This window comes from Mirounga angustirostris, unplaced genomic scaffold (genome assembly GCF_029215605.1).
Source record: "Mirounga angustirostris isolate CCGP_5_RB_7025 unplaced genomic scaffold, mMirAng1.0.hap1 SCAF_6, whole genome shotgun sequence".
In the NCBI taxonomy this organism is placed as follows: Eukaryota; Metazoa; Chordata; class Mammalia; order Carnivora; family Phocidae; genus Mirounga; species Mirounga angustirostris.
Genome location: NW_026991714.1, coordinates 26,605,101 through 26,630,483, shown reverse-complemented (window position 1 = coordinate 26,630,483; position 25,383 = coordinate 26,605,101). Strand labels below are relative to the sequence as shown.

General features: G+C 49.2%; 1 protein-coding gene across 5 annotated transcripts in view; it reads left to right on the top strand.

Annotated features, from left to right (window-relative positions):
- The window catches only part of ATP2B4 (ATPase plasma membrane Ca2+ transporting 4), a 90,198-nt gene extending 71,081 nt beyond the window's left edge, over positions 1–19,117 (top strand). For 3 of the 5 annotated variants that reach the window (XM_045870519.3, XM_045870521.3, XM_064593972.1), the window contains exons 16-21: positions 1,657–1,848; positions 2,308–2,521; positions 3,077–3,288; positions 4,279–4,386; positions 6,382–6,558; positions 14,548–19,117. In XM_045870519.3, the coding sequence (XP_045726475.1) occupies positions 1,657–1,848; positions 2,308–2,521; positions 3,077–3,288; positions 4,279–4,386; positions 6,382–6,558; positions 14,548–14,859 (1,215 nt within the window). In that variant the 3' untranslated portion in view covers positions 14,860–19,117. Of the gene's footprint in view, positions 1–1,656; positions 1,849–2,307; positions 2,522–3,076; positions 3,289–4,278; positions 4,387–6,381; positions 6,559–9,402; positions 9,584–14,547 lie in introns of all 5 variants that reach the window. The other 2 variants (XM_045870524.3, XM_045870522.3) reach the window with 2 other exon arrangements.
- The last annotated feature ends 6,266 nt before the right edge of the window (positions 19,118–25,383 follow it).

Here is a 25,383-nt window from a genome sequence, read left to right as displayed (position 1 = left end):
AAGTAACATTTCTTTTGTTTTTGGTGTATCCTTCTGTTTGCCTCTTTAAAATATAATCAAACGTATGATGTATTTGTATCCTATCCTCTTAGATATGTGATACTTATCTATACTGCCATGTATACTTATCTACACACATACCATACACTCTTTTTTTTCACATTCTGTAGTAGAAAGTATATATAGTCCTCCTTTCTTTTTTTTCCCCTCCTTTCTTTTTCCAGTGTATGTAACACATTGTGTGGATGTGTTAGAGAACTTTTTGATGGGGAAACTGAATTGTATAATCTATAACATATTTGTTCATTGCAATCTGGATAGGAAAATATTACTACCAGGTAAAGAGAACAAATCATATACTACTGCAAGCCAAATCAATGAATAAGCTCCTCTGTGGTTATAGGCTTTGTGAGACATGGAATAGAAGTAGGGGCTGGGGTTCTTAGGGATGGTTTTGCGTCCCATAGACCAGTAAAGATAGACAAGGTTTAAACAGATGAGGAAGGAGGATGTTTCAGGTTTAGGGAAATGGTGTAAGTAGAAGTCTAGACTCTAGAAGTGAAGGAGAGATTCAGGGAATTGTGAATAAACCAGTGGGTTTTGAGCAGAAAGATTATATAGGAGCAGACTGGAAAATGAATCTGAGTTCACCTCTTGAGGGCTCTGACTACCAGTCTAGAAATTTTACTGTTTCTGTAAGCACAGCTTTCAACCATTGTCTACTGAGAAACCTTTAGTGGTTCCCCAGGAACAGGAATTTGAACAAGCATAGGACATCTGAACTTCACTGCCAGACTACTCCTGCCAGAAAAAAGTGTAAGGTGACTTAGAGGTGTGGGGGAGACAAGGACTTAAGTGAGACACTGGCCATGGCAAAAGAAATATAAGAATTTAGGGGCAAAAAAAGAATTTAGAGGCTCCTGGCTGGCTCAGTCGGTGGAGTGTGTGACTCTTGATCTTGGGGTTGTGAGTTCGAGCCCTACATTGGGTGTAGAGATTACTTCAAAATAAAATCTTGAAAGAGAAAGAGAGAGAGAGATGGAAGGAAGGAAGGAAGGAAGGAAGAAAGGGAGGGAGGGAGGGAGGGAGGGAGGGAGGAAGGAAGGAAAAAGAAAGAGGGAAGGAAGGAAGGAGGAAGGAAGGAAGGAAGGGAGGAAGGAAGGAAAAAGAAAGAGGGAAGGAAGGAAGGAGAAAGGAAGGAAGGAAGGAAGGAAGGAAGGAAGGAAGGAAGGAAGGAAGGAAGGAAGGAAGGTTAAGAAAAAGATTAAGAAAGAAAGAAAGTGTAGGGATTTGGAGGGAGAATAGGACATGGGTTCCCTATCCTTTCCTTCATTTCCAAGGTGGGGGAGTAGCAAAGAAGGGAGAAAGGAATATCATAGATAACTGTCATTTCCAGTTTGGGTTCAGGAGTAAGATGGTGGCATCAGGCCCTAGCCCTGCTTTCTGTGGACTGACAGCGACACATTTTCTCTGGAGGAGAGGAGAACTCAAAATACAGTGGCTCTGTCATTGGCATTAGCGTGGGGAGTGCGCCCTCTAGTGTTTTTGGCCGGTTCGGAAGCTTCTTGGAGGTCTGGAAATGCAGTCTGGGTTCAGAACGTAGATAAACTCTGCTTTATCCACGTCCTCACTGCTCTCCTTCCCTCTCTTACTCAGGGTATTGCAGGCACAGACGTAGCAAAGGAGGCATCAGATATCATCCTAACAGATGACAACTTCACCAGCATTGTGAAGGCAGTGATGTGGGGGCGAAACGTCTATGACAGCATCTCTAAGTTTCTGCAGTTCCAACTCACTGTCAACGTGGTAGCCGTGATCGTGGCCTTCACTGGAGCCTGTATCACTCAGGTGAAGGGAGTGCAGGGGGGGCTGGGAGGAGAGGGATGAGGCGGGGGCTAGGGAACGTGGGGAGTGGGGTCCTGGCTACTGAGGATTAAGGACAAGAGTTTCCCCAGGGGGGTTGGGGCAGGAGTTAGCTCTCCTAGGTCTCCATCGGCCCATGCGGGGGAATGAGAAGTTATCTACTGCTAATTTAGCACATGCACGTTAGCCACTGTGATGAGTACTTCTGTGGTCTTCAAAAACAACCTTGCAAAGTGGGTATTCTCCCCATTTTACAGGCGAGGAACCCAAGGCTCAAAGAGGTTAAGTAACTTTCTCAAGGGCACTCAGCTAATAAATGGGCAGATCCAAAGTCTAGGTGGATAGCGGGAGCTAGGCCGTTGCAGGGGCAAAGCTGAGGCTGATGAGTGAGGTAGGGGCTGGTTTCCAAGGAAAGCTAAAAGGACTGGTGCTTCTCCCCACCAGGATTCCCCACTGAAAGCCGTGCAGATGTTGTGGGTTAACCTCATCATGGACACTTTTGCCTCATTGGCCCTGGCCACGGAGCCTCCTACAGAGTCTCTGTTAAAGCGTCGCCCCTATGGCCGAAATAAGCCTCTGATCTCACGTACTATGATGAAGAACATCTTGGGCCACGCTGTCTATCAGCTCACCGTCATCTTCTTCCTCGTCTTTGCCGGTGAGCCAGGGGTAGGGCTGGGACTGGGGACAGGGGTCGGAGTGCAAAGCAGAGATGGGGGCAGAGAACAGCCCAAGGGAGCAAGCTGAGCACGGGACTGGGGATGACAGCAGCTTCACCCACTGGGGGTGTCCCTTGCCCCGCTATGTGGCGCATCATGCTATTTGACATGCTGCTCTTGAGAATTTCACACGGTGGCTTTCTGTAGTTTTTATTATTTTTTAAAGATTATAAAACTAAAGCTCGGGTCACGTGGTGAGTAAATCGTGGCACTAAGATGGAGCCTGTTGTCTGCCTGACCCTCGGCAGCTTTCCCCCCACGCTGCACCGTGAGAAGTCAGTCACTGGAGCGGACGCGGAGAGAGAGTCAGATACGCTGAGACCAGAGCTAACACTTAAAGTGTTCGATAACTAGTGTAGCTCAGCTACTGACCCATTAGAATGGACACCAGCCGTAAGCCACCAGTTTGGCCATACCAACGTGCTGTTCTGACTCAACCTGAGCGCTCGCCGACACCATACGTGACCCGCTAATGCTTCCTTTGTCCCCACTAGGTGAGAAATTCTTTGACATTGATAGCGGGAGGAAGGCGCCTCTACACTCGCCCCCCAGCCAGCACTACACCATTATTTTCAACACCTTTGTGCTGATGCAGCTCTTCAACGAGATCAATTCCCGCAAGATCCACGGGGAGAGGAACGTCTTCGCGGGCATCTTCCGCAACCTCATCTTCTGCGCCGTGGTCCTGGGCACCTTCATCAGCCAGGTGAGCCTCTGGCTGGAGTCGGGGCAGGAGGGCTGGGTGGCAGAGGTCAGAAGCAGGGAACAGCGTTCCCTAGGTACCCAGGAGAAGGGGGGAGGGAAGGATGGGGACTCGGGCTGCGGATCGAATGCTTTTGGATTCCCAGTTGGCCTCCATTTGCACATTGCTCCGGAACTGGAGCTTGCTGGGTCAAGTGCTGTGGTGCAAGGCAACACGTTGGGGGCAAATAAAATAAGATTGGTGGGGTCCTTTCCTTGTCTTCCTAAAGCACAGAAATTTCAGAGTGGCCAAGAAGAGGGTCACTCCCCGCGGTCCTTTCCATGCCTCCTGCCAGCGTACGTGAGACGTGCGGGTACGTGCTGTAGGGCTCTGTCCTTGTCCCTGCGCCTTCGTTCATGAGGGGCCCCTGGTAGAAAACGCTGCGCAGTTCGCAGACAGAGAGGAGTGTGGCATGGGGCACAGGCGGTGGACACATAAGCCTCTCGCAGAACTGAGGTCAAGGGCATGGCTGCCCTGGGGTAAAAGGATTGGGTCCCTTCCTCCTTGCCCCAGTCCGAGGTACACTGAACACCTGCAGATACAGGAGACTCTGAGCTCGCCCTATACCAAGGGCTTCTGCCCTCCCCAGCCGGGGTCCCCCTCATGGGCCCCCCTCTTCAATTCCTTCTCTCCATCTCTGCGCCTTCTCTTGGCACCTCACCCGCTGGCTGTAGTCACGAGAAGCCTCCAGCCCCCCTGGATCTGCCCCTCTTACCTTAATAATATTCATAGTAAGTAGCTCTGTCTCCCCCTCAGGGTCTCTAGAAAGACTGTGTCTGTCTTCTCTTCTCCCCTTTCAGATTTCTTCTTTCTCCTCCTCCGACCAGCAGATCAGGACTGGCACCACCGGGATCATGGGCCAGGGCTCTGACGTCGCTTTGGTAGCCTCGGCTAGAGGGCTAGCTGCCCGTGACTCGCCTCCCTGATGGTGGGCTGCCTCTTTCTCTGTTCTAGATTCTCATTGTGGAATTTGGGGGTAAACCCTTCAGTTGTACGAAGCTCACCCTGTCTCAGTGGTTTTGGTGTCTCTTCATCGGCATCGGAGAGCTGCTGTGGGGCCAGGTGAGTACCAGCAGGCTCGCCCCATGCGGGTGCGTGGCCAGCACACTCTCTCTCCTCTGGAGGAGATGGGACATGCGACGGCGGCACCTCCCAGCTCCTCACCAGCATCTTCTCCTTCCCTCCCCTTCCTCCCCCCACTTTTTGAGGTTTTCCTGTCTTGCAGGATCCTGGAGTAGCATGATCAGTGCCCACCATTTCAGAGGCTTTGGATCTCTTCTCTAACCATGCCTAGAGGCAGGCAGATCCCTTAGCGTCTCTGAGATGGGAGTGGAAATTTTCAATGGAATTTTGCTAAAAAGAGAAAAACAAAATTAAGGGTCTTAGAAGTAGAAGTTTACAGAGCAGAAGTCTTTATTTTAATGAAGCCACAGTCTGGCTGTGAGCTGCTCCTCTGACCTAGTTTAGGGCTCCCCTACCCCTCATGTTCACCACGGCCTTACTGGGTTGACTGGGTTGAATGGCTGACTCTCACCTTAGATAAATCTAGACCCACCAGGTCGCTAGAAAAGCAATGTAGCACCCAGTTCAGAGCATGGACTCTGGGACCGGCTACCCGGGTTTGAATCCCACATCTCCTTTCTACAAGTAGAGTCACTTTGAGCAAGTGCCTTAACCACTCTGTGCCTCCTCAGTCTCCTCAAGTTAGGAGAACAGGATCATTGTTCATCGTTGTTAATCAGCCAATCCGTTACAACACAGAAATGACTTAGAACAATGTCTAGTACCCTCTAAGTACACAGTAAAAGTTAGCTATTAACATGATAATAGGATCAGGTCTGGTAAGTTTTGTTCCTTCCCAGATACCACTTTGCACATCCCCCTCATCCTCAGCTCTGAGCCAGACTAAGCTCTGCTTTACAGACCTCCAGTCTCTACTGATGGGCACCTAGCCACCTGGGTAATGGCTTTGCTCTAAGTGGCCCCAGAGATCCTTCCCTGGGACTGCAGACCTTCCCCATATACCTGCTACTTGTTTCTTTCCTACGTCCCAGATGCCTCCCTGATCAATTGCTGTCCCAGTTCCTTCCATGAGTCCCTCCACCCTGTTCTGTTTGGTGGTGTTTCTTTACCATGGGTCCCTTTTACACCTGGGTGAAGCTTGGTTGTTTCACCAGCTGTCTGAAAGTCCCGTCTGGGTCTAGTCTCACACATGGCCACACAGCCTTGATGCTAGAGACCAGCCTTCCTTCTGCATCACAGCAGCTCCTTCCAATCATCCAAAAGCAGATATCCTTCCCATTTCAAAATCCTTGACTCCATGTTGAACTGCTCATACAGTCCCTCTCTCATCCCAGCCCTGTCTACTCCTCGTCTGTGTGTCAGGGAGAACTGATTGACTGAGCTTCTTGAGTGACTTATTTTGAATTGCAAGCCCAACCTCCTGCCCATGTCTGATAATACTTGTGTATCCCTTCTTCCCCGGCCTGTCTCACCCACTTCCTCGCTCCAAGCCCAAGAAAACCTCTAGTATCCTTTCACCCTTGTTTTGTAACACAGGAATTACTTTGCGCATGGTAACTAGAAGAGGGTCCTTCCCTTCTGACACTTCCCTTCCCTTTGCCCATACACTTGCAATGGGATCATCCTCTCCTATCCCCAGACTTGTTTCCCCCCAGGCTCTGGTCCCTGTCCCTTCTTACCATGTGCCATGCATTATAGTTCTACTTCCCTTAAGAGACACATGGCAAAATGGAAATGAAGAACTGAGACAGAAGGAGAATCAAGTATATAACTAACTAGGCAGATGGCTGGCCGCACATGCAAATGTCAGTTCTCCTTCGTGTGTCCACAACTACAGAAAACCTTCCTGAGGGCCTGCCATTTGGTAGGCCCTGAGGAGTGCTTGCCTGGCTAGGTTGGCACCTCTCCTGCTGCCCCCCTCAATGGGTGTTGGGGCAAAGAGTGACCTATGCAAGGGCCTGACCCCATGTGAGCTGAGGGACAGCCCTCTCACCCTGATTCTGGTGTCTCCCCTTTTGCTGCACCTGTTCTCAGATCATCTCCACGATACCTACCCAATCCCTGAAGTTCCTAAAGGAGGCTGGGCACGGCACCACCAAAGAGGAGATCACCAAGGACGCGGAGGGGCTGGACGAAATTGACCATGCAGAGATGGAGCTGCGCCGAGGCCAGATCCTCTGGTTCCGGGGCCTGAACCGTATCCAGACTCAGGTACTCTGATAGTGGCCGGTCCCCCTGCCGGGAGAAGACATCTCTCCATGTTGGGAAGTGTGGGAGGGGCAGCCGCTCCTGGTGGCCAACATCTCTTCCCTCCCTAAGGCTCACTGCCGGTGGGCAGCCCGAGCTCCCTAGCTCCAGGGGCGAGCTGCCTGGGCTTCTCTGGGAGGAGAGGAGTCATAGGGCCCAGAGCACCGGACGCAAACTGGTGGCATCGTCCTTTAGCTTCCAGTCGGTTCTAAAGCCCATTTTGCCACCCTCCCTGTGGCCAGCAAGCTTCCTGTGTAAGGTCTCTTGCAAGCACCAGACCTGACGTCAGGGTGGGAGATGTTCAGAGTCTATCCCTACCCTTCAGGAGGAAGGAACTAGACAATAGCCCTAAGCCAGCATCACCAGCATACACTTTGTATGCGTCCCCAGGCTGCTGGCGGGTAACACAGCCGTTATCGGAGGGGTCTTTGTAAAAGAAACTCACCCTCTCATATCTTCCCCACTCACACTTTAAGGCCATGGTGGGGAATCTGACAGCTCAGTGTGTATAAATGACAAAAGTCTCTCAATGCCTGAGTATCTTTTGCAGGATTCAGATTTGCTTCCCCAAAAGGAAGAAGCTATAATTTCCTCAAGCCTTTTCCCGTCTCGCAATTTCTGAAATGACATAGACGGCTGCTCTTAAGCCCCCTGCCTGTGGAGCCCTACAGTAACGTTTTTCTTCCCACTTTCCATGCAGCAACTGTAACCACCTGCTCCTGGGTGGGCGGGCTGGTCTAGGCCCTGGTCATTCTATCATGTTCCCTGTTCTTGCCCTATATGCCTCTGTTCTGAGTCCTGAGATTTCCCGTCTCCAGAGAGCAGGCCTATTCCTCTCTACTGGTTGGCTGGAGATCCCAGAAACAAGTTCCACTCTCAAAAATTAGCTGCCGATGGCGTAGAAAGTTCCCTAGTCAAGCCCACCTCGTTCGGTCATAGGGAAGAGAGATCAAATGAAGCCTCACCACTGCATACCTGCTGGGAACTTGTCCCCCATAGGCAAGACGGTGATGGAAGTGGGAAGGCAGGGCTAGTTAGGGAAGCACTGGGGCTCCTTTCTCCTCTCTCGGGTTCCTCCCCCCAGAGAGGGAAGCTCCCCAGGGCCTGCAAACCACCCCCCCACCCCCCCCCACCCCCCCCCCACTGGCTCTTGTCTCTAAAGCCCCGGTGCTTTCCTTCAGGTCTGCTCCTTTCAAAATAACCTGTCTGCTTTTCTCCCTTCAGGGTCACTGCCTCCTCTTCTCCTCTGTGATATTGTTTTTTCCCTAGCCCAGGATTCCCTGGTTCCAGCATCTCCTTGGCCCCTCACCAGTCTTCCGTCGCGGGGGGCTGAGATTCATGGATCTCCCTTCCTTTCTACTCCCAATTCCCACTCCCTTGACTCTATACCCCTGGGTTCGGATGCACGACCTGCACAGTTTTCACTGTGGAAGTGGGGGCCTTGTGACGCGAACAAGCTCAGGAAAGTACCTTCCCCGTTACAGTCCCCCATCCCCGTCGTGGCCCCCCATCCCCATGTGCAGCCCCTTCCCTCCCACAGGATCAGGCCCCTCCTTGCCCCGGAACTAAAAACTATATAACGTGATGAAGGGATGGTAGTTTAGCTCAGACTTTGGTCTGAATCTGGAAACCAACCCTAAACATTCTGTGGCTTCTCAGGAAGCTTTATAAATAAGAACAACTGTCTGTCTCCCAAGGTGCCTGTTTTGTTACCTTCCCACCTGGGGAAACAAAGTGAAATGAATGGAGTCGGCCCCTGCTATTAAGCCTGTGGGCGTTTTTTAAGATGGTTCTACCAGATCCTGAAGGATAGAGGAATTCCTTTTGATTTGTTCCTTGTCACTTAGGGGTCGGAGATCAGGACAGTAGGTTTGTCCCAGGCCCCAGACCAAGGCCGTGATTGGTAACCAAACGGCACAAATCACCTCTGTGTCTGAGAAGTAGGACACAGAGAGCCAGAGACCACTTGCTAGACTGTAGCCACTGACCACCACCGCCAACCAGCACGTCTTGCTCCCCCGCCCTCAGTCTAGCTACCGAGTTATTGTCAGACGTTGCCAGACGTTTCAGGACCCCCGGTGCCGGCGGCATTCTCGCTAAGGAGCCTGGCTGCTGGGTTCCTGAGCTCCCTTCTCAGGGGCCCTGTCTGCTTCAGCCCAAGGAGGGGGGTCTCAGAACAGACACCCAGAAGCAGGTGAGCCCAGCAGCCGGGGGCTAGGAGCCTTTCCACCCCAGCCACCTGTGTGTGGCCTACTACCAGCCTCGCTTTTTTTCTTTAAACGCAGGAATTCTTTTCCTGCAAAATCTGCAAAAATCGATAGTCAACTTAATTGGTTCAGAGGTTCCTGAGGCTCAAAATTCAGTTACTATATATACTCCACCTTCTATCTTAAATGGCATATGCCTTATTTTTTAAGAGTCCAGATCAACACAATGAATAAGCTGTCACTCTCTGTTAGGAGTCACGGGGTAGAGAAGTCCCTTTAAACTGTAGATACTTTTGGACACCTGCACACCTAAAATGTCCTTCGTAGGCTGCAAGGGAAGAGAGGACCGGATTCTGGCTGGGTATTTGGACTCCATGGCAAATTGTTCTTGAAATGAAGTGTGCTATGCAATTAATGGTTTTCCCCTTCTCCTCACCGTTGCTTTGTGTATGAGGGAATCTTCTCTCTTGCTCCTGCTCCTATCCCCTTTTCCCAGCACTTTCCATCCCCCTTCCCTGACCCTCCAGGATCCCCCCCCCCTTTCTTCCCCTCTCTCTCTGGACTATGCAGCAAAGCTGTCTCACTCTCTGATTCTTTGCAGATCGACGTAATTAACACATTCCAGACGGGAGCCTCTTTTAAGGGAGTCCTAAAGCGACAGACCATGGGGCAGCACCTTGATGTTAAACATGTTCCTAGCTCATCCTATGTAACAGTTGCGCCAGTCACATCTCCCCCCACCACTTCTGTTCCTGCTGCTGTCTCATCTCCTACTCTGGGCAGTGAGTGAGAGTCTATTATGATGCATGATTTGCTAAAATGACCACAAGAGAGCACGTGGCATCCACTTTAACCAACCGTGGCATCCACTTTAACCAATCATGGTTATCTTTTCCTTTTGGTTTTTCCCTTTGACCTCTGACTTAAGGGAAGAAAAATGGGACAGAAATCCCAATCCCAAACCAGACTGTGTGCCCTTTTATTTTATTTTATTTTTTAATGTTGAAAAACTATTAAACCATAATCATTTTAAAGACAATAATCCTGTTTTCTGATCGTTCCTCTGCACTGCCTGTTTCTTCCTTGAGTTTTTTGTTTGTTTGGCTTTACTTTGAGTTGTTTGTTGGTTGGTTGGTTGGTTGGTTTTGCTTTGTTTGGATATGGTGGTGTTCCTCTCCTCTCTGGCTCCTTTGAGTCTAAACTCGATCTCCTGAGGTTAGAGGTGAGGTTGGGCCAATGAAAACCCAGCCCTCTCTTCATGGGAGGAAAGGGGGACAAGTTTCAGATCTCCTGAAAGAGAATATGAAGAGAGCTACCCTTCCCATGGGCTTTTCTACCAGGAGATCCCTCATCATTGAGCCGACGTTGAACTTGGCCGATAATAACGGTCCTTCTGGGCTACCGCCCTGTCGTGAGCTGCCCACATTGGTGTAGAAGCTGCAGCTGAGTGTGAAGAAAAGAAGGAGCTCAGTTCACTTGCACAGCGCTGAGTGTCCCCGAGGTTTCACTTTTCAGGGACGGCAAACCAAGCTCTGGTTTAAGAATCAATGTATTCAAATCTGGGCAGGAGAAATGTATATGCAAAGGTCCAAATAACTTAATTTTCTTCACTCCAGCTTTTTTCTTTCTAGGAATTTCTGAAGAGCAACTTTTGATTTGGTTTGGTTTTTTGCTTCCCCTTTCCTCTAGTTTGACTGTCTCACCCGTAGCCAGCCCTTCATGCCTTATTTTGCACGTGAAGTTTTAGGTGCCTCTTTCTCGGCCAGCCTATCAGCTGGAATGTTGTCAGTGTTTAACCTAAGATCTGGTGCTCCCACCAGTAGATGGTTGGATTCTTGCTAATGCTTACACCTTACAATTCCGGGTCATTTTACCTTCCCCAAATGGGACACAGAGAGGAGAGAAGGCTCTTTGCTGATAGTGCTATTAAGTTATTTGGTGGGAAAGAAGTCTCCTTGTATTAAGTCTGTCGTGAGCTTCAGATATTTGAGTATTTTATTTATCTCTTCTTCCCCCTATCCCCCCAAAACCCTGGAAGGGAGGGTGCAGTAAAGAAAGAACAGTTACACTGTCTGTGGTTCACATAATTGTGAGCTGTGCAGGTTAACCAGACTCAGATTATTTGTTGTCTTTGTGGCCAAATGTAAGTATTCTGGTGTGAGATATGAGGGGTGGGGTTTTCTATAGATACATATTTATTTAGGCCCTAAAGCAGTCAAAGAACTGAGTAAGTCTTACCCTGCGAAAATCTAAGAGCTTCTCCCTCTAGTCCTTCCATATTCCTTTCTTATTTCCTTTTTTCTTCTAGCTTTTCCCTGACCTTCTAACTAGTATCTGTTCTTTTTTAATCATGCCTTTCTGTGAGGAAGGGCTAGTGTCAGCTGTCCCAGTGATTTGAAGGTGGAAAGAGACTAAGCAGAAGACAGAACCCATCGGGTTCTTATGGAATTGCTCTTACGGAAGAGGGTAAGCTGCTGACCCTCAAAGGCAGAAATTGAGTCAGGAGATAGCCATACCCGCTGTCTCTCCAGCTGCTCCTTCTTACCCGGACGTCCTAGAAGAAATAGTCACGCATTTCAGGACCCCCGTCCCCATTCCAGATCTCCAAGTGAATTCAGTTATTTGTCTAACCTTCAGTAGCTAAATCTTTAAGATTTCCCTCTACAGGGAAACCCTTAATTCCTTCTCTTCCCCTGGTTTCTGAAAAGAGAACAGAAGACTATAGAATCTAGCTGAAGAAATGGAGTCTTCATCTGCCCATTCACTGAGCTCCAGAGAGTGGTCCTTAGCCCTCATACCTAATCGAAAGGTCCAGCCTGGTAAGGACTCCTGAGACACGAGAAAGGGCACTTCAATCAGCCACTTCTACGTGTAGGACAGAGGCCACAGAACAGCCATGTCCCAGAGGTTTTGAGGGACAGTAACTGGGGAAGGAAGGGCTGATTGGCTGAGTAGAGAATGCCTACAGCTTTCACAGTGGCCACTTCACTATCTCTGTCTTGTTCCCCGTACTCTGCTCACGCACCAGGCATCAGGGAAGGAGGAGGCCACCTTTGCTTGGGGTAGACTGGTGGTGATGTATCCGTGTGATTGGTCATCAGGATGTGTTATATATTCTCTGTTGGAGCTGAGGAGCATTCTGGCACAGCCCCAAGCCCTCCACCCCTCACCCTTCTCTCCCCCACCAGGCCACTAGAGGTGCCACCTAGTTCCCTGACTCCTCTTCCTTTGAGCTTCCCTTGCAGGATGCTGGTTTCCCTTTAGATTCTAGAAGCCCTGCAGTCTAGCCGGATGACTGTTCCTTGCTCCCCCAAAGAAGACATCTTCCCTATTGTTTCCCTCTACCCATTCCAATTCACTTTTATCTCCCTTATTGTTTGCCTGTAACATTGTTATTGATCACCCCAACAGGTGAGAGGAAAAGCCAGAAAACAGGGCTCCAGACCCTGACTCTAACCCCAGTTTTTAAAAATCTGTTTTCTCTATTGGACTTCACATATAATTATTTTCATTAAGTATTCAGTAGCTTCAAAAAAAAAAAATAGAACCAAGAAGTTTGAAAATCACTGATACTGAAGATAACCAACTGGTGGTATAAAAAGGTACCTCTTCTTCTGCAGCACTTGTTAAAAACTTGGAAATCTCAAGAGCAGGTGAAAAGTGTGGGCTATGTCATCCCTCCTACAGGGGTTGGTATGGCTTTGAACCCATCTCTTGACCAGGGAGAAGGCACTGGGTTTGGACTCACTTCATCCAAGGTGCCTTGCTCTCAGATTTGACGGAGATCAGTTAAAGTTTGGGGGCCTCTGCAAGACCAAATGGAGCCTCTGTTCCATCTGATCTCACCTAGGTCTGGAGCAAAGAGAACATGACAGGTAAAATTCACCCATCAGATTGTCAACAGCAATCATAGAAGGATGGAAACCTAGGTCCTTACCTTCTGTTCAGCGTGGCAAATGTGTGCCCAGGTTCCTTGCTTCTTCTTGGCTGAAGTGTGGAGCAGATTCTACTGAGCAGCAGAGAGTCCTTTGTCTTCTAAACTCTGGGCACCCTCAGTCCTGGGTGGGTCTGCCAGGCTGTTGTGGAGTGAGGCAAGATGAGGAAAGCCTTAGCCAGCGAAGACACAACTTCAGTGAATCCTCTTCGTGTGTTAGTCTTGAAGGGTCTACCCAGTGATAGCATTGCCCGACTCTTTGTGTCTCCTCTGTCTGCACATTCTTGCCTCTTCTCCAGGGACCTATTCTTTGCTGAAACAACAGAGACATGGAAGAGGGGCCCTAGGCCACCATTCAGCCTCCCCCCCTTGCCCCTCCTACCACAACCAGTCTCTCCTACAGTAGCCTCATTTCTTTCCTGAGGGAAGGATTTTTGGACAAGACTAGGATCAGCCACCTCCCCACCATCAAAACCGTCCTCCAGCCACTTTCCTCTCCCTTGGCCTCTGTCTCCACCGTCTCGGGATCCAACCTACTGCCCCGACCCCAATTCTGCCAACCCAGGTTCTAAACCATACTTCAGAGAGGCCTACCGTTCAGAAAAGCAGGCTGCCAAAAGAGCTGGGACCCATGGATAAGGCAAAGGCTGACCACAGGAGTCCGTTGTTGTTTAGTTTTTTCCTTTTCTCCCAACTGACTGACTCCCTTCCTTTTTTGTGCGGTAGAAAGAGACTTTGACGCTTACGGGGCAGTGCGTTTCCCTCTGCCCACTGAAGCCACATGGTGTTTCCATTCCTCCATCTTCTTCATCCGCCTCATCAGAAAAGCCACTTGTCTGTAGCACGGCCTCCAACCGGCTGGTTCCTCTCCTGGTCCCATCCCTTCCCTTCCCCACATGAGGTCATGCCCCCCATCACAATGTAGAAACAGCTGGAGAAAGCCACAGCTGGGGCGCAGGTGTTATGCACCAGAGGCATGGACATGCACTTGAACTGGGAGAGCCCCCTCTTCTCTCCATGGTCAGGAGGAAGGCATCTTCTCATACCCGTGCTTCAGCCCCATCTGCCAGGGGAGGGACGGAAGGAGCGGAGTTCCGCTTTCTGGGGCGGGCAGGGGACGTGGCAGAGGTTGTGGGATAGAAATATATGCATGTTTCCTGACTGAAAGAGCAATTATTCAACTGGAGAGTATAAGAGTTTTAATTTCTTGCATGCTGCTGACACAAATGAAGAGTGTTTTGTCTGCCTTGCTGCACGGTATCCGTAGCCACTTACCACCCGAAGTGTATTATGTATGGATTGGGATGAGTTTGACTCTTTAAGGGTTTTAAGCAGATAACTAAACTTCAATGTGTAATTTTTCCGTTCCACGTTCACAAAATGTTTGGCCTCAACACAGAAAGCCACATGTCTGAATCATCTTTTAAGTTTGGCTATTAATTTGCACCTGGTTCCTATGTTCTTGCCCTCATCCAAAAGAACTAATGAATCCTTGTTTTCTGTTTCATTTTAAGAATGGATTGTTTGGGAATGCTAACTTTGCTTTGGGTTTTCTACCTTTTTTTTTTTTTTTAATGCAGCTTTGAAATATTCAGTTGTTTGCCATTACTCACCCCACCCCACCCCCATGCTTGAAATTTGATGTTTCTGGTGTTCCATAATCTCTTCTTACGTGTTTGGTTTTGGTTGTTGCGCAGTAGTGTTTTGTAGTTGGAGTTTTGTTTCTCACCTCAAACCACCAGTTCTTTGTTCTACTGGTCCATTCTCACCTTCATGTTTTCTCCTCCTCCTTTTCCTTCCCCCCCGGTATAGATCAAAGTGGTCAAAGCGTTCCATAGTTCCCTCCATGAAAGCATTCAGAAACCCAAGAACCAAAACTCCATCCACAACTTCATGACCCACCCTGAATTCGCCATAGATGAGGAGGTGCCACGAACACCACTCCTGGATGAGCACGAGGAGGAAAATCTTGACAGTCCTAAGGCTGGGACTAGGGTGCTCCTGTTGGACGGTGAGGTCACGCCATACGCCAACAAAAACAACAATGCGGTGGACTGCAGCCAAGTGCAAATTGTTGCCTCCCACTCAGAGAGCCCTCTGCACAGCCTGGAGACATCTGTTTGAACTTCATTCTCTGACTCCCATCCCCGCTTTCTCCATGTCCTTTTTCATCTATCCCATCAGTAAGGTGACGATGGGACTTTTCACTGTCATGTCAGCTGCTCCCAAGTATGTGTGAACTCCCACCTGACCATGAAGAGGCAAGAGCAGAGACCTACGAGGATGTCGACTTAAACTTGAGCTGGGGTTTGTAGCAGGACCCAGTCAAACCCCAGGCAGGTAATGAATGGTAGGATCTACTCCTTGGGTGTATCAGTTGTCATTTTTAAAGAAATGATGACAATCCTCTTGGCATCTACCCCAACCCAGACCCTCCTTAGTATACATACGTTATGTCACCATCTCCTGACCTCTGGATTTTACCCTATGAGTCTGTGCCATTTATAAGCTAAGTCGAGGGTTCCGAGAGACAAATGTCCCCAAATGCAATGTGTTGAGGTAGGAATGGACTGTATAGAATCAGCCTATAGAGTGATTGTTTTTAAAATGACTTCCCCATTTTCAAAACTTACACCTAAAGCCCTCTAGCTCTTTCTGCCCTTCTAGTCAAACCTCCCTAAGGTTCTTTTGGTCTTTTGTGACCACTGTCTCCCTTATCTTCACTCTTTCTTGTTCTTTTTTCTTTTCTTTTTTTTTTTAAGTTGTGATGATTAAGAAAGTGGAATGGACATGGCTGAATTGAGTCAACTTTGGCCATTCCCCCTTCTGGCCCCAATGGAATCCTTGGCTTAGTCCTAGAGGCAGATAGGTTCTTTGCTAATGGGATCCTCTTGAAGCAATTGAGAGCTGGTAAGAATGTATTTCTGTTGTTGCCAGGTTACCTTCCCCTTCTGAACTGCTATCTTGTCAGGTGTGTGTCCTTTCTAAGTGCCAGGGAGATCAGCTTTGACCGTGAAGCTCGCATATGTTCGTTATATAGTTTTTCCCATAAGCCTGAGCTTTCTTCTATTGCTAAAGTGGTGGCAAAAGAATAGATTGGGAATGGCCCTGCCTCCTAACTGGACTGGGATATTAAGGACCAGCAGCTGGCAGGTCCACAACAAGACAGACCATCAAAGTCAACTCTTGTGCCATCCTCCCTGGGTTGACCACTCCTGCTTTCAAAGCCTTCTGCCACAGCTCTTCTGAGACAGGACCTGCTTGTTGCAGGAGTGCGTACTGAGAAGACTTGGGAGAGGCCATTCTAGCAGGTTCTGAGAAACCAGACACCTTGAGCTTAGGCGCCCAAGTACCAGCTTTGACATACCCCTCAGCTTTCTCATTCTGCTCTGTCGCGGCCCCTAACTCGTCTGGTCTCTCAATAGGCCCCAACCTTTCTCACATATTCCGCATTTGAAAATACCCATCCCAAGTGGGGTCCAGTGACATTTTGCTGACTTAAAGGAGCAAAAGACCCACCCTGGAAAGTTCTCCTTCCTCTCTTCCTTTGCTCCCACACGCCCCCCTCGAGGCCCTCTCCAGAATGTGCTCAACTGCTGCACACGAAAGCCCTGTGCCTTCCTTCCCTGAACGCTGCCCAGAGCATCCCCCACGCGCCTGCCTCTCAGGAGGTAGGGACCTCACTAGGAGATTTTTTTAAGTGTTCCTTAATGGGACAAGGTGGAGCCACGTTTGCAGGAGCTCCATTTTTATCCCTGCTGGTGTTGACGTAAGCTCTTCTGTGCAGGGGCTCGTTAACTCACGTCTACCAATTCCCATGAAAGAAATGAAGCCCGTTCCCCCTGTTTCAAGAGTGATGGCAGTGTGGGGTGGGGCTTGAGGCTCTTATGAACTGCCAGACTTCCACTTGTGAGCGCAAGGTGGCCGGAACCTATGCTCTCCGCCTTCTCTTCTCTTCGGGATCCCTCCTCCCTCCCCCCTTCCTCCTGAGCTGTCCGAGGTAGGAAGAGCAAAGACACAATACCCGCTCCACATCCCCACTGCTGCGCAACCCGCCAGATTTGACTTGGGTTTTGTAAAGGTCACATGCTTCAGCAATCTTTTCTCTGTCTTAAATCCTCATGTGGGAATAACAGCTCACCCAAGGTGTTAGGTGTGCACATATATATTTATTAAGTACATTGGAAGATTTCGTTCTGTCAAGTCTTTTATTACCTCAGATCAGCTTAAAAAACAAGCCAATAACAAACTTCGGAGGCTATTGCACCCTTCCTGCTCCCAAAAGACTCGTGGTGCCGGACAGGTTACTCTTGAGGGCTTGTGTCTACTTGTTTAAAGTCAATGGCTTTTGTGTATCTTTTAGTTTCCATGGTAGGAGAGAAAATAGAGAATATTATGCAAAAATATATAGTTTTCTTTAGCTCAGAAACGGATATTTTTGAGTCAGCCATATGTATTTTGTTTAAAGGATTTGAAATAAAGTGCTGTCATGTTACCCTGTGGAAGGAGCATATAACCAGCTGTTGGATGTGACAGGCGACTTAGCATATTTGTGACTGGTTATAAAACCAATGCACCGTACTTCCTTTCTCCAAACAGCCATCTTTATACTTAGGGAAAAAAAATGTATTGGGTTCTAGACTTTTTTAATATAAATTTTGTTGATATGGAATTGAGTAAGTTTCAGTGTTTATGTGCATATGTTTTTTATATAAGTTTTTTTCTATTCAGTTTTAGTGATCCAACTGGCAGTGAGTAAATATGGCGTAAGGTAATAAAGCTTTCCCCCCATATGGTGCTTTCGATCTGAAAAGGGTCTGATGGGGAGAAGGGGAAATAATTCTCCTAGAGAAACCTAGGAAAGTGGGCAGTGGCCTGTGGATGGGAAGGAAAGCAGCCAGCGAGAAGGGAGTGTGCGTCCCCCATGGAGATGGGTGCCAGGCCTTTTAGTAACTAGTGATCAGGGTCAAGGGCCTTGGCTGGATGTTGTTTTTTGATGAGTAGCTGGTATAGTGGTACCCAAGGCGTGAATATCTCTCGGGCTGCAAGGATGCTCTGATTGGGGCTTTGCATATTTTATGGTTCTTTCACGCATGTTTTATGGGTTCTTCACCCTGGGAGTTTTCCATTAGTGAGTTTTTGTGCAAAGCTCTGATTTGGGACTTGCCCTCTCCTAGAAAGGTTGTGTGCGATATATGAGATGGGGGAGAGAGTTCTAAGTGGAAGTCACAAAGGCCGGTTCTAACCCGGGGTGACCGCCTTGGGGCTAGGTCCTTCCCAGAGGTGCCCTCTGCCCTCTGAAATGACGACTCCCCCATCCCTAAAGGTGTCAGAGAGACCACCTCGCAGTCCTTCTGACACTTGTGGGTTCTGTAGGGTCTGGGTTTCTTCTTCCACTTGAGCTTCAGAGGGGAGAGTTCGCACAGTTCTATCTGAGCGATTACCTCACTGCCGAAAACCGAAAACCTGGCGGGGGTGGGGGCAAGTCCGCATGCAACCTCGAAATGCCTCACCTCCTTTCTCTCCTGCTTTCTTTGCCTCACGATCGATCGAAGCAGCCCGTGATACCATCACCAAGTGCACACTTCCTCACTCTCCATATCTAGGGACCACCTACTGCAGTGGTGGGGATGAGGCACTTGTAAATGCCTGCTATTCTGAAGCCATTCTAGCCTTTTCCTCAGAATAGACCAGATGCCCTTCCATGTAGCTCAGTGCCATGCTTTGCCTCCCAAGCCCTGCTGTCAGGCCTGCTGTCCCCTTTCCTCTTGATGAGGAGAGACGGAGGCAAGTGAGCTCCCCGTGACCGAACTGGCCTTTGGTTCGTGTTTGCTCCCCATCTGTATATAGGCCATCTGTGAACATGCCATGTATTATATGTGCCAACAAATCTATCTACGCTGTCCTTTTCAAATCAGCACGCAGATAGGAATTTTGAGTTTCTTTTTTTTTTTTTTTTTCAGTAACTAGAATAACAAGCACTGGTATTTTTGTATAAAAAAGAAAAACAAAACAAAAGATTGACTATTGTGGTCTGCATGACATAAACAAACATGGTGATATCCAAGCAATGTGTACCCCAGTGTGTGTGGCCATAATTTGCAGTCGGCTTAACGGTGCACCCAATCTGTATTTGCATTCTGATATTATTTAAGCTCTTTGTACAATGGTTTGCATGTATTTATATGGTTTGTAGGGAAAAAAAATGCTGTAAACTGGCAAATCTGAAATTCAAATACGTTGTCCACTGAGACGGGAAGAAGAGGAGTTTGAAAAGATGGGGAAAAAAGGGATAATTTTTTTTTTTGGAACCAATAAAGCTTGTTGCTGATGAGCAGAAACCAGACTGCCGTGCACTGAGAATAAAAACCCATGCCCACTATTACCTGTGCTGTCCTCAATGTGTCTCCACTCGTGGGTAATGTCACTGAGTGTCTGCTGGAGTTTGAGGAGGGACCCGCCACGCCGCATCGAGACCCCCATCCATGCCAGCCTGGAACTCAGCTTATCACTGGCCCCTGCCACGCTCCTCTGCCAACACAGCCCTCTGGCAACTCGCGGCCCCACCTGCCAGGTCCACGCGCTGGTGGGACAAGCTTTCCTCGGCTCGCTTCGGGCGGAACCCACAGTCGGGGCACAGTGAAGCCGGAGCTTTTGAGAAAGGATGAACTGGGAAGGATGAGAGCCAGAGTGGCAGTCATTTCTTATTCTCTTTGCCTTTTTTTTTTTTTTTTTTAATGAAATACATTCTGGAAAAATTCATTCCCCTGATATTAGCACCTTTTTTTCCTACCTTGCCTCTGGGGCTCTCCCCTTCTCCTTTCCCCAAGTTTTTGTTCTGTTCCGTTCTGTTAATTGTCCCATTCACCGAGTCTCTGGCAGGACTGATGAGGCCCCAGGTTTGGGCCAAAACCGCTTCCTGGCAGGTCATTTGGGTGCTGAGCTTTCGTATCTCAGAACTCAGAACTCCCTGCCCCTTTCATCCCGGTGCTCGATCAAGTTCCCTGCTCTCTCTGAACACATCAAAGGGAGGAAAGGACTTTGTGGGCTCCCCCTGGTCTGTTAGGAAAAGTATGATGGAGAAGGACAGCCCAAACTCTGCCGGCTGTTTGAACAGGCTGCTTCTGAAGGTGGAGCCGGCCCTGGAGGAAAAAGCTTCTGGAGTATGAAGTCTCATCCCCACGTCTCCTGCCTGCCCCAGCTCACACTCCATGGGCACAAGCACACTGCCTACTTCATTTCTTTAAAACTTGGGCTAGGGCAGAAAAAATGAATAATTCATAATGGGGCTGGGTCTTGCTTGATAACAGAAGTCATTTGCAAAACAGAACTAGTCTTTCTCCCATTATAGTTTCCCTCCCAATTACCCTTGCTAGAATGGGATGCAAAGCACACAGGCACACGCACGCAGACACACACACACACACACACACACACAGCTAGAGTCCTTTCTAAAGTTTGGCCCTGAATTGCCCCTTACTCTCGCCTTGTCTTGGTTGGACCTAAGATCTGTACCTCTCTATGAGGCCAGCCTGGATCTTAAGCATCTACACCGCCTGACTCCAGTGTGCAGTAAGGTGTGGAGGATGAGCTTCAAAGTAGCTCTCTGACTGCGACCAGTGGATCCTCAGGTATTGCTTTAATGGCGTCTAAAACCAGCTCAGCTCCTTGGCCTGAGTGACAATACAGAAAAGTGCATGCTCTTTGTTCCATCTTTTTCCCCAGCCCCAGTTCTAGAAAAGCATAATTGCTCTGCCTTCCTTCTTTAATAATGGTTTGCAAACCTTTTTCAGCCACCATATCCTCTCCCTGTGGTCACTGGGTTTGTTTGAAGCTCTTCACCAAGACTCGCTGGTTCCCTCCCAAGTACACACAGCCAGGCAACTCCCTGCTGACTTAATCTGTGGCACATCCAAAGATTAGCCATTGGGTACCCATGAACTAGTTACCAGCCCCTGACCTGGGTCTCTCAGGACATGGCCTTCATGTCACTGCAAGCATGAAGGAAGGTAGAAGTGGCATGTCCTTTACTGGCAAATACTTTGGAAACCCTGTTGTAAATAAAACATGTAAACATGTTACCATGTTGGTGGTGTCATGAACATTCAGTTGTCCCCAACATGAACCTAAGCCATGAGCGATAACAAGCTGCTGGATCCATAGACTGTCCTACTTTCAGCCTTGAAAGGGAGTGGCTTCAGGTTCTGGGCTTGGCCATATCCTGACGTGGAACTAATCATATGTCTTCACTTCTCTGGAACTTATGTCAAAGAATACTTCCCTGTCCTCAGAAAACACACACATGGAAGGGAGCAGTCTCTTTGGAATGGCCTCCCTCTGCCATCTCCTCAGAAGCCAGTGTCAAAACAAGAATGCCACTTCACCCTGACAATGAGACCCACCTATGAGAAAAGCCACGTTACCATCAGAAGCTTGGCTTCTGCTCACGAGGTCTGAGCAAGGGGGGGTGACCTGAACCATCTGGGCAGCCAGAGCCTTCACGCTCTGAGCCGGGTACCTCCGTCTCTGCTCTTGGATAGACCTGGTCCCTGCATTCAGGCTCAGCCACCACTCGGTTTCTCCCATGTCCCCTGTAATAGAGGCCACCTGGACCATCCTCCACATGCAGCACCACTGGTTAGCTTACAGGGTTTTTTACATCGTACTGGACCCAGGAACACTATGTTGAAGGACTGTGATGTGTGTTTTAGAATTCCAGATCCCCCTGGCTTGGCCTTACTGAAGGTAAGTACATGTGAAAACTTACTTGAGGGACGCCTGGGTGGCTCAGTCGGTTAAGCGTCTGCCTTCGGCTCAGGTCATGATTCCGGGGTCCTGGGATCGAGCCCCGCATCGGGCTCCCTGCTCGGTGGGAAGCCTGCTTCTCCCTCTTCCTCTGCCTGCCGCTCCCCCTGCTTGTGCTATCTCTCTCACAAATAAATAAATAAAATCTTGAAAGAAAAAAAAAAAACTTACTTGAAAGAGGAAATGAAGCTGAGGACATCAGGGCCAGGGACTAGCAATGGCCTTCAGCACCCGTAAGAGGGAGAACAAATACACCCGTGGTAATTCAGAACCCTTCATGTGAGTCAAGAATCCCCACATCTTCCCCACCTAACCTTAGGAACTGAAACTGCTGCCGATCAAGTAGGAGAGAGAAGGGGTTCAAATCTTTGCTGCTCACCCCGTGGTGGAGGATCTAAAACAGAGATGTTGGGGAGGTGGAATAAGATCATGAAGTGTGGCCGCCCAGGAGGCAGGAAACCCTCATCCCTAACCGTGCCTCTTGAGTGGCTTGATTTTCCATCTAGACAAGGAGACAGTTGAAGTACATCAATGATTTTCAGATTACACTTTGAAGATCCGAAAGGGATTCCTTAGAGATGATTCAGAGCCCACAGGTGTTCAACAAAAGTAGCTTTAGAAAAAAAAAAATGTATTTGGTTTGTAGGTCAGCGGTAGCATTGAAAAAAATGCCTTAAAGGTGAACTCGTCCTCTGAGGTGACACCATAACAGCAAGAGTTGTGTGATTAAATACACAAGCAAGCCTAACTTGGATCCTGTCTTGGTGGTTTCCCGTTATAATTACCAATGTAAGCACAAACACAACAGAGTAAAACTTAGTAATTGTAGTCCATCCATCCTGCTAAGATTGTTATCTAGCTGATTCACCTTCGGAATTTGTTGTGAAAAGAGCAGAGGTCTGAAGATCCAGAGATCTCGCCCAGTGGGATGGCATAAAATTACAGAGCAGAAGCAAGCTGGCTCCTTTAAGCTATGGCGGAGAGCGCTGGCCTGGGAATTGGATGGCCTAGGTTATAACCCTGACCCTGCTACCAAGGGTCTCCCCAACTCTGACACTCTTTCCATTCTCAGCCTAGTGTCTAAAATTGCTGTTAATAACCACTGGAGAATGCCCAAGTGGCAGTTTTCTTTCATCGCTTTATCTCCCCTGGAATGTAGCATTATCGTGTGTGCTTTGGACAAGAGCACATACCGGGACGTGCGCGGGCAGGCTCAGCCACTTATACCTGCAACAAAGACAAATTGCTCCACAGCCCTTAGAGAACAAGAAATCTGTTTCTTCTCTAAATCTAACAAAATCTAACCCCAAACTAGCTAGCACTCACCAAGATCTGCAAGAGGCCTCTCTCCATTGTTTGTTATGTTCCCATCGCCTCCCCTTGGGTATTGGTCCACTCATCACTCAACAAGCATGTGCTGGGCCAAGCACTGTCGTAGGCATCGGGGATGTGGCAGGGAATGAAACAAAGTCCGTGCCCTCTTTGAATTGAGTCTCATGGAAGAGAGACAAAGAAGTAAATACGTAGCATGTCAAATGGTCACAAGGACCAGGGAGAAAGGTAAAGTGTAAGGGAAATAGGGAGCATGGGGCATGAGGGTTGCTCTTTTGTGGTTTTTTTGTTGTTGTTTTTTTTTTAAGATTTTATTTATTTATTTGACAGAGAGAGACACAGCGAGAGAGGGAACACAAGCAGGGGGAGGGGGAGAGGGAGAAGCAGGCTCCCCGCAGAGCAGGGAGCCCGATGTGGGACTCGATCCCGGGACTCCAGGATCATGACCTGAGCCGAAGGCAGTCGCTTAACCAACTGAGCCACCCAGGCGCCCATGGGGGGTTACTCTTTTGTTGATTTTATTTATTCTGGAGGGGGGGGGAATCCCAAGCAGACTCACCGCGGAGCACGGAGCTCGACTCAGGGTTCGATCCCAGGACCCTTGAGATCATGACCTGAGCTGAAACCAAGAGTCGGACGCTCAACCAACTGAGCCACCCGGGCGCCCCAAGAGTTGCTCTTTTGTAGAGAAGATCTCTGATGAACAGACGTTTGTGAAGATATGTGAAGAGAGTCAGAGAGTGAGCTAGGTAAATATGTGGAGGAAAGAGATTCCAGGCAAAGGGCCCAGCAAGTGCAAAGGTCCTGACGCAGGAGACCTCGGTGTGTTTGAGGACATACAGGGAAGACAGGAGTCGGAACTGAGTGACTAAGTGGGGAAGTGCAGGCACGGAGCTGGGAGCCGGGCAGAGCCTGCAAGCCATTGTAAGGCTGGCTTTCATGAAGTGGGAAACCACGGGAAGGTGTTCACTGAGGACTGCAGTGATCTGTCTTAACAGTGGAGGGCCTATCGCGTGGCTGCCATCTCAGGGAAAACGGAAGGACGACGTAGATTGGACGAGCACGTGTCCCATGCACATGTGGGCCCACCTTAAACCTGAAGGACACAGGTAAATCCGAGCCCTCTGTCATGCTGGTGTCCTATGACACACAGAACAGTGAAAAGAAAACGCATGTTCCAAGAAAAGTTCAGATCTATTGCTTGCCACCCGAGCTCAGTAACGCCCAGGTTAATGAAGTGATCGAATGACATTCTACTCACTCACGCAAGAAGGGCACAAAGAAAACCCTCTTGACCTGCGCCCTTCCTGTTCCCCCCTCCCACTCCAATTGCCACACTGGCTGTCAGGTCCCCAGGCGGGCCCTCTGCCCTCAGGCCTCCTCTGAGATAAGCTGTACCTCATCTGATCCCTAATGTGACTGCCCACCCATCCCCGGGCTGCTGAGGAGTTGCCTCCTTCCTGCCCAGAGCCCCAGGCTCAGAACCTCTCTGCGTGTGGGGGCTGGCTGAGGGGAACCAGCGTGCTCACAGCCCTGGGGCTCAGGGGAGACTTGGGGCTGTCAGAAGACATTTGCTCCTCCAGACGCGCCTCACACCTCACTCAGCTCCACAGCTCTGCCGCCTCTGGGACTCAAGGGGGTCCTGCCAAACCCAGAACTCCAGAAGGACCAAGGGAGTAGAGGTCTGCCCTGCTCTCGGGACACCGGACTTAAGGAGAGGGTTCTCTTGCCTGTCAGCAATGCCAACCCACCTCCTCCACCAAGGCCCAGCCTAAGTGGGGGACAAACGATCCCGTAGGCCGCTCACACCCCTTGCTTTCAGATTCTCCTCTCACTCCTCAGGGGCCTCGGGCAGAATGGGGGCGGGGAGCAGAGAAATCTTCCCATACTTTCTAAATCTTTTTGTCCTAACCCTGCTCTCTCTCAACTTTAACTTAAAAGGAAAGTATTTGCGGCCTTTGTTCTCAGTTTCAGGCTTGCCTGGACTGGAGAAGGCCTCCAGCCCAGAAGCAAGCGAACAAGGAGGGTGGAGGATTGTCACCTGGCTAGGGTTGACTCAGCCCCCAAACCTTCAGGAACCAAGCCTGGCCAGAGTTGGCTTTCACACAGGGCAACTTTGGCATGTTTGGGCCCAGAGATACAAAAGCCACTGTTCACCCCTTCCTGGGGCAAAGGCGACCCAACAGAGGATCCAGGTTGCCCTTCGTACAAGGGGCAGCGAGGGCCGTGCAAGGCTTGTCTCTTCCCTTTGCGGCTGAGTACACAGCAGGAAACAATACTAGACACCCATTTCTTTCTCAGTAGCTCATCCTGTCACACACTCAGGTCATAAATTCACAGCAGCAATAAGCTCCTAAGAGAACTTCTCAGAAGGTCCACTTAATTCTGGTGGTCAGGCACTGGCCAGATGCCAGAGAGGCAATAAATAGGTTTTTTTTTTTTTTAATTTGAGAGAGAGAGCACAGAGGGAGAGGGAGAAACAGACTCCCCACTGAGTGGAGAGCCCAACGC